The sequence below is a fragment of the Podarcis bocagei genome (assembly GCF_964188305.1).
Source record: "Podarcis bocagei genome assembly, chromosome: W".
Classification (NCBI taxonomy): domain Eukaryota; kingdom Metazoa; phylum Chordata; class Lepidosauria; order Squamata; family Lacertidae; genus Podarcis; species Podarcis bocagei.
This window is the reverse complement of record NC_138131.1, coordinates 27804147-27813386: the sequence shown is the minus strand read 5'-3', so window position 1 is coordinate 27813386 and position 9240 is coordinate 27804147. Positions and strand designations below refer to the sequence as shown.

The following is a 9240-nucleotide window of genomic DNA, read 5'->3' as shown; positions in this document are numbered from 1 at the left end:
CTGAGGGCCTTCTGGCAGTTCCCTCACTGTGAGAAGTGAGGTTACAGGGAACCAGGCCTTCTCAGTAGTGGCGCCCGCCCTGTGGAACGCCCTCCCATCAGATGTCAAGGAAATACAATAACTATCTGACTTTTAGAAGACATCTGAAGGCAGCCCTGTTTAGGGAAGTTTTTCATGTTTGAAGTGTTATTCCGTGCAGAGTGGCTGTGGAGGCCCGGCCAGATGGGCGGGGGTGTAAGTAATATTTCATTATTATTATTATTATTATTATTATTATTATTATTATTATTATTATTATTATTATTATTATTATTATTATTATGCCATGGGCATGGAGTGTCCTGATGGCAGGGATAGATACCATCTATTCATCCTCTTTGAACAGTTCTGGAGTGTTGTGCTTATTCCGGGCTACATGTGTAAAATCTGGGGATTCTGGAGGCTGGATTGTTGCAACACAGCAGCTTCCTCAACCAGATGCCCTCCAGCTGCTCTGGATCACCACTCTGTTTGCCTGTCTGGCTCTGGTGCTGATTTAGGCATTATTATGAAATACTAGACTATTGCGCCTTCTCCTTTTGCAGGTACGATGAGTTTTACTTCCTTACTCACCCCGCTCTGTTTATTAAGAAGCACTTCCCTGAGGACCCCAAGTGGCAGCTTCTGAAACAGACGGTGACACTGGAGCATCAGCATGATCTGACTTAAATGCAGAAGGACTGACCGTCGCAGTCATAAGAGCATCAACCACTGAAAATGGGTAAAGTCAATTAGAAGCATCTGTCTTGTTCCCTTTGATATCACAGTTACATCCACAATCAGCCTCATGTACAAGCTGTTACTGCAGTGTATATAACAGGGATGGAGAACCAGAGGCCCTTTCAGAGGTCCTGCACTACAACTTATCCAGAATGCGGCAGCTAGACTGGTGACTGGGAGCGGCCGCCCAGACCACAGAACTTGAAAGACCTACATTGGCTCCCAGTCCATTTCCGAGCACAATTCAAAGTGTTGGTGCTGACCTTGAAAGCCGCCTAAACGGCCTCGGTCCAGTAGACCTGAAGGAGAGTCTCCACCCCCATCGTTCTGCCCGGACACCCAGGTCCAGCGCCGAGGGCCTTTTGGCGGTTCCCTCACTGCGAGATGCCAAGTTACAGGGAACCAGGCAGAGGGCCTTCTCGGTAGTGGCTCCCGTCCTGTGGACCGCCCTCCCATCAGATGTCAAAGGAATTGAAATATACTCAGAGTCGCAAAGTGATTTCATGCTCTTTATTCAGCTCATAGTGGTGAGGAGGAATGAATGAAAGTCCCCTCACAGTATCTGCTTTATATACATTATTTACACAATAGGCTGCCCATGATTGGCTAATTCCGGAATTCTACTGTAAGCCAATCAGGTTGTGGATTCACTTCTATCTGGAGCAGGATTGGGTGGTTCCTGCCAACCAATCATACTGCTGCATTGTTCTAGGACCAATCAGACTGCTGCATTCTGAATCCCATTGTTCTAGGACCAATCAGACTGCTGCAATTTGGATCCTATTGTTCTAGGACCAATCAGACTGCTGCAGTTTGGATCCTATTCAACTCAGTACACAACACCCCTCCCCTCTATGTTCCAGTCCTGCCCGGGAGGTCGCATTCATAGTCCTCGAGGTACGCCGGCGGCCTACGTGTTCGTTGCGGCCTGGGGTGTTCCCTGGTCCGGGCTCCAGGTTCTGGCTCGTGTTCCAAGGATGCTGGCTGTGATGGGGCTGTTTGGTCTGGTGCAACTGGCTCGCTCAGTCGTGGTTCTGGTTCCGGTGTCCTTTCGGCCTCACGGGTCCTCTCTGTATTTACTGATTCGGCCTCTCCTGCTGGCCCCTCCTGCTCTATGGGCCTCACTGCCCCGCTGTTCCCTTGGAACTCCTCTGACCTGTCCTCCTCCTGGTTTTCTCCCGGAAATCGTCGCCTTATCTGGTCGCAGTGGCGGCGCCAGCATTGCCCCCCATCCGTTAGCACCTCGTACGACACGGGGCCAGCGACCCTGGTGACTGTGGCGGGTACCCATGCTGGGTCTGCCCCAAAATTCTTTGCGTACACTGGGTCCTGGGCCTCGAAGGTCCGGGGGTTCCTGCCTTCCCCCACCACTACCTCATCCTGAGCTCTATCGGGGTGAAGGCGGTCCAATCTGATTGCAAGGCGCCGACCCATTAGTAGTTCAGCGGGGCTCCGGCCAGTCGTTGAGCTGGGGGTGCTGTGCTGTGCTAGAAGGAATGTGGCAAGGCGGTACTCCCAGTCCCCTTGCGTCATGCGGCGAAGGGTGTCCTTGGTGGTCCGCACCATGCGTTCTGCTTGGCCATTGGTGGCAGGGTGGAACGGCGCCGAACGGATGTGGCGGATGGCGTTCTGCGCTGTGAAGGTTTGGAATTCTCCTGACGTAAATGCAGTCCCGTTGTCTGAGACAAGAGTGTCAGGGAGCCCGTGGGTTGCAAACAGCCTGCGTAGTACCCGGATGGCTGCGGACGTGTTAGTGGACGGTACCAGTGCGACTTCCAGCCATTTGGTGTAGGAGTCCACCACTATGAAGAATGTTTTCCCCTGGAAGGGGCCAGCGAAATCCACATGCAGGCGTGACCATGGTGCTCGGGCAGACTCCCAGGACTGGACTGGGGCCCTTGGGGGATCTGGGCGGGATTCTTGGCAGGCCTGGCAGTGTTTGACCCAGGCCTCTATGTCTGCATCGATCCCCGGCCACCACACATAACTCCTGGCCAGGGCCTTCATTCTTACTACCCCTGGATGTGTCTCGTGTAGGGCTGTGAGGACCCTTTTGCGGAGGGGCTGGGGAACAACGACTCTGCTTCCCCATAACAGGCACCCCTTGTGGGCCGACAGTTCATGTTTGCGGGTTGTATAGCCGGCGAATTCTGGCCCGGGGCTGCTGCTGGGCCATCCCCTCCACACCCAGTCCAGGACCCGGGAGATGACCCTATCTTTCTTGGAATAGTGTGCAACTTCTTGTGCCTGAATGGGGCGGTCGGGAAGCAGCTCCAGGCTCATAACCTCTTGTGCAGGTGCTGGGTCATGGCCTGTTTCCGATAGTGGTATCCTGCTGAGGGCGTCCGCATGACCCATCGCCTTCCCCGGGCGGTGAATCAGTGCATACTGGCAGCTGGCAAGGAAAATTGACCACCTGAGGACGCGAGGAGACAGCACTTGGGGGGTCTGCTTTTCGGGGGTGAACAAGCCAAGCAACGGCTTGTGGTCAGTCACCACGGTGAAGGGCCGCCCGTACAAGAAATCATGGAATTTTTTTACTCCCTTCACGATTGCCAGACCCTCCTTGTCGATTTGCGAGTAGTTCCGCTCGGTTGCGTTGAGTGTCTGGGAAAAGTACGCCACCGGTACCTCTCTTCCATCCGGGAGTTGGTGCCCCAGGACAGCGCCAATGCCATAGGGTGAGGCGTCGCATGCTAGCACCACCGGCAGCCTCTCATCAAAGTGTGCCAAGACTGAGTTTGAGACAAGCAAGTCCTTGACTGCCTGGAATGCGGCCTCCTGGCGCTGGCCCCACACCCAAGGGGCCCGCTTGTCCAGGAGTCTGTGTAGGGGCTCTGCTACTGCTGCCTTGTGGGGAAGGAAGGAATGGTAAAAGTTCAATAGTCCCAAGAAGGCCTGAAGTTCAGTCTTGCTCTTGGGCGCTGGGGCATCACAAATGGCCCGTACCTTGTCCCCGGTCGGGTGGACCCCTTCTGCGTCCACCATAAATCCCAGAAAGTCCACCTGAGGCACTCCTAGTAGACATTTTTCCCGCTTTACCTTGAGACCCGCCGTCTGGAAACGGTGCAGAACGGTGCGGAGGCGGTCCTCAAACTCCTCTGGTGTGGGCCCGGCAATCAACACATCATCGAAGAAGGGGGTGACGCCAGGAATCCCTTTAAGGAGTGAGTCCATTAGATTCTGGAATATGCCTGGTGCCACACTGACACCGAATTGCAGCCGCTTTACCCTGAACGCTCCTCTGTGCGTCACAATCGTCTGTGCCTCTGCTGTGGCCTCATCTACTGGCAGCTGTTGATATGCTTGGGCCAAGTCCAGCTTGCCAAAAATTTTCGACCCAGCCAGGGTGGCAAGGACATGGCTGACCACTGGCACTGGGTATGCGTGGGCCGTGAGGGCCTTGTTTATGGTACATTTGTAGTCTGCGCAGATGCGGACCGAACCATTAGGCTTGACGGGTGTGACGATTGGGGTTTCCCAGGGGGCATTAGGCACCGGCTCCAGCACTCCTTGCTCCACAAGTCGGTCCAATTCCTCGTCTATACGGGGTTTCAAGGCGAACGGAACCCGGCGGGCCTTGAGCCTGACCGGTCGTACTGCGAGGTCAAGCTGTAGCGCAATGGGGGGGCCCGTATACTGTCCCAATTTCCCATCGAAAACCCCTGGAAATTCCTTGCAGATGGCGTCCACGTCCACTTGTAAGGTAGTGTGGTTCACCCCGGTGACGGCTAGCCCCAGTGGTCCAAACCATGCCAATCCCAGTAAACTAATGTAGGAGCCCTTGACCACAAGCAAGTCCAGTTGCCGCGTCCGCCCTCGGTATTGCACCCTGAAGGTCCCCACCCCCATTGTGGGGACCTTACGTTTCTGGAAGTCCCGTAGGGTGAATGGGGCCGGCCTGAGTTTGGGACCCCCAGCAGGACACAGTTTCCTTAAGGTCCTTGCCGAGATTATGGATAGAGTTGAACCTGTGTCAAGCTCCATGCGGCAAGGGGCCCCCTCTATCTGTACCTCTACATAAATTTTCTCTACGTTGGGGTGGGGCAACTGGTATACCTGGAAGTCCGTGAGCTCCGTCGAGTTGCCTTGGTGCGTTGGGCCCCGGGACCTGGGGCTCTTGGATTGGTCATCTGCTGCCTGGCGTTGGGTGGGCCGAGCCCGACACACCCGGGCGATGTGTCCCGATTTTCTGCACTGCCTGCACTCTGCGTTGCGGAAACGGCAGGTCCTCCTCTCGTGACTCTCCCCGCAGCTTGCGCAGTTCCCTCCTTCTCGTTGAGGCAGCTGTGGTCTGTGCGCTGCTTGAGTGCGCTGCTGTACTCGGTGCACCTCCTCCCTGTCGGATCCTGAGTCGTCGGTGAGGTCTTCATGGTGGACCCTCGGTTGGGATGGCAGGCTCGGCCGTGCCTCTTGCGTCGACCTCTCAGCAGCTTCCGTTGCCAGGGCCTCCTCCAGAGCGACCTGGAACGTTAGGTCCTTCTTAGCGTAGAGGCGTCGTTGCAGCTTCTCATCCTTCAGGCCACCGACGAGGCGGTCACAAAGCATGTTCTCCAGCTCTGAGAAGTTGCAGAACCGGGCGGCTTGGCGGAGAGAGGTCACAAACCCAGTTATGGTTTCCCCAGGGGCTTGCCGCTTTGCGTAGAAGGCATTTCGACGAGCCACCACTGAGGGCTGCGGCGAAAAGTGCCCCTTCAGCTGTTCCATTATTGTTTTGTATGGAACAGTAGCGACGTCTTCAGGCGCAAGGAGAGCCCGGGCGATTTCAAATGTCTCCTCTCCACAGACGCTGAAGAATATCGCCCTCTTCTTGGCGTCTTCTTCGTCGGTGACCCCCTTGGCTTCTAGGAGGAAGGTGAAACGGGAGGCGTATGCTTCCCAGTCTCCAGATGCTGGGTTGAATGGCGAGAAGCTGCTGTTGGCTGCCATTCTGAGTTCTTTGTGTCCCGGAGCTGAAGCCTGGATACACGGTGCGAGGCAGCGGTGCGGCAGGTGGCGGTGCTGCGGTGCTGTGTGTGGCATTCAGCTCAGCGGGATCCCACCTTCGTCGCCAGTGAAATATACTCAGAGTCGCAAAGTGATTTCATGCTCTTTATTCAGCTCATAGTGGTGAGGAGGAATGAATGAAAGTCCCTCACAGTATCTGCTTTATATACATTATTTACACAATAGGCTGCCCATGATTGGCTAATTCCGGAATTCTACTGTAAGCCAATCAGGTTGTGGATTCACTTCTATCTGGAGCAGGATTGGGTGGTTCCTGCCAACCAATCATACTGCTGCATTGTTCTAGGACCAATCAGACTGCTGCATTCTGAATCCTATTGTTCTAGGACCAATCAGACTGCTGCCTTTTGGATCCTATTGTTCTAGGACCAATCAGCCTGCTGCAGTTTGGATCCTATTGAACTCAGTACATAACAGGAATAAACAACTATCTGATGTTTAGGGAAGTTTTTTAATGACTGATGTTTTAATGTATTTTTAAGCTCCTGTTGGAAGCCGTCCAGAGTGGCTGGGGAGACCTGGCTGGGTGGGCGGGCGGGGTATAAGTAATAAATGATGATGATGATGATGATGATGTCCCATCATCCCTGACTATCATGTGGTTGATGGGACATAAGAATTCAGCCACATCTGGAGGAAATCAGATTGGCGAAGGCTGGTTTAGCACACCACCCCAGACTCTCAGCTGTGGTTAACGTTATAAAGTTATAGAGTTATTATAGAGTTGGAAGGGACCACAAGTGTCATTTTGCCTAACCCCCAGCAATGCAGGATTATTATTTTTGCCCCATGTGAGGCTCCAACCCACGACCCTGAGATTAAGAGTTTAAACAAGCTAGCTGGATGAGCCATGGTTTAAAGATGGCTTATCAAACCAATCAACCAGGGTTAACAATAAGCATAGTTCATCAGGTTTGGGTGAGGCAACAAGCTGTGGTTAAGCCTAACGAGGATGTAGTTTCCAAACTCTTCACCGCTTGTGTAGAGGGAGGAGGGGGGGAATGTGTGAGCCCAAGGCTTGCTTTGGCTCATTCCCAGCATACTAAACCATGGTTTCACTTGACATCTGAACTGGGTCTGTAAGTATTCCATGGTCTACCTTAGATACCTTTGTTTGCCCCTATCGCTGATTTAGATAGTGTTGCTAAATACTGCACTATTGACCTCTCTTTTTCAGGTACCATGTGATTTACTTCCTCAACCACCCTGTTCTGATTATTAGCACTTCCCAGATGATCCCAAATGGCAGCTTCTGAAGCAGACTTCTGCACCTGCAGCAGCTTGAATGGAACCCGCCTACCGTGTAATTTGATATCCTTCAAGGACAGTCACTTGTCTCGGGCATCACTGCTAAACTGACCACGGTTTTGATGCACAGGGTTTTTAGCTTGACACAAAGTTTTTAAAAATGGAAAACATATATATTATATATAACATGATACTTGTTTCCATGAGCTAAAATCGATTGCAGTAGCTATTTACAAATTTACAGTATAACTAAGAAATCGGGGAGGTGTTCCAGGATTTCTTTTTAAAGGCCGTATCCAAAAATGAGTAAAGTGGGAAACCCTAGATTGATTTTGAAAAGCAGATAATGAAAGGGTACAATTAATGTTTAGGCATAAACTTGTTCATATAAAAATGTGTTGGATCCCGCCCCCCATCCTTTACAGTACAGCAACACAAATCATTAGCATTTTATCCACCATATTCTTGAGACACCCTAATGTGGTCCTATCCATTCACTTAAAGTAGTAGCAGATGTTTTTTAATATATAGCAAACAGTAAATAAAAAGAGTACAATCCATAAATTGGTGCAAGCTTTTGGGGCTTGCCTTTGATTTCCCAGTGTGTTTGTAAATGCAATAAAGTTTCACTGTTCTCCGCCAAATGTGTCCTTGTGGTTTGTTCCTCTTGCTTGATTCAGTTGTTTAATATGTGGCAATCTAATAAATTTACAGTCGTATCTTGGATCCCAAATGCCTTGCAAGTCGAACATTTTGGCTCCCAAAAGCTGCAAGCCCGGAAGTGAGTGTTCCGGTTTGCGAACGTTATTTGGAACCCGAACGTCCAACGCGGCCTACGAGGCTTCCGATTGGAAGCCACGCCTTGGTTCCCAAACATTTTGGAAGACGAACGGACTTCCAGAACGGATTCCGTTCGACTTCCGAGGTACGACTGTACCTACAGCATAATCACATCTTACGCGCAGAGGCATATCTAGGGGTTCTCTATGTAGAGGTGAAGGGGGTAAGGTCCTGAAAACTGCTGCTACTTAGGGGTCTAAAACAGATACATTTTTACTTAGCTTTAACACACTTACAACTGTTATTTTATAGTGCAGAGTAACAGGGACAGAAGGAACCATGAGAGAAGCGATGACTGGCTTCACGGTTTTTCCCACATAATGGTTTTTTACACGGCACGCGCACACATTGTGATTAATATTATGGCACTGTTACCACGCTGTGGACTTCAAACTTATTTCCTCACCCCAAATGTATTGATACATTGCCCAGCCTTAAAGTATGTGTGTGTGCTCTATGCAAAAATCACCATGCGGGAAAAACTGTGAAGCCAGCTAGTGCCTCAAAATTTAGCTGGTGCTCTATCACGATTTTGAAAAGCAGGTAACATCTAGCCCTCCACTCAACCCTTGTTATGCTTCAAAAAGAATTTGTCTAAGTTTGCTTAAGTAAGTGGAAAAGAGACTAAGAAAAAGAGAAATTAAGAAAAGAGGAGAAATGATTCCCTACAACAGGTAACTTATCAGTTTTCGTGAAAGTGTCAACTTTGAGAGAAAGCAGTATTATTTGTGATGGCTAAAAGGTAAAGGGACCCCTGACCGTTAGGTCCAGTCGCGGACGACTCTGCGGATGCGCGCTCATCTTGCTCTATAGGCCGAGGGAGCCGGCATTTGTCCGCAGACAGTTTTTCCGGGTCATGTGGCCAGCATGACTAAGCCGCTTCTGGCGAACCAGAGCAGCGCACGGAAATGCCGCTTACCTTCCCGCCGGAGCGGTACCTATTTATCTACTTGCACTTTGACGTGCTTTCGAACTGCTAGGTTGGCAGGAGCCGGGACTGAGCAACGGGAGCTCACCCCGTCGCGGGGATTCGAACCGCCGACCTTCTGATCGGCAAGCCCAAGAGGCTCAGTGGTTTAGACCACAGCACCATCCGCGTCCCTACACAGCACAAAACACTGTTGCTGTCTGTAGGTTTTATCTTTATTTTTTCTACCTTATATTTTGGAAATGTACATCCAGGTTTTATTTCCTTTAAATTGGGGGGGGGGGGCAAGAGAGTGGGGCCCTAAACTATAGCGTGCTTAGCTTACATGTAAATACGGCACTAGGGGCTGCCTGCCCTGCTCACTCTGCTAAGCCTAGACTAACCGATCCAATAGGAATCCAACCCCTGCGACAATCCAATATTGTGTCCTACATTTCTAAGCAGTGAAAAGTTCTGGA

At 51.3% G+C, this 9240-nt stretch overlaps 1 protein-coding gene across 1 annotated transcript; it reads right to left on the bottom strand.

Moving 5' to 3' along the window:
* Nucleotides 1–3620: 3620 nt before the first annotated feature.
* Nucleotides 3621–5688, bottom strand: LOC308578063 (uncharacterized protein; the record flags this gene model as incomplete). Its single annotated transcript, XM_081178346.1, has 2 exons — nt 3621–3917; nt 4819–5688. 2 exons carry the CDS (start codon nt 5686–5688, stop codon nt 3879–3881), a joined length of 909 nt encoding a protein of 302 aa, XP_081034472.1. The 3' UTR covers nt 3621–3878.
* Nucleotides 5689–9240: the final 3552 nt, after the last annotated feature.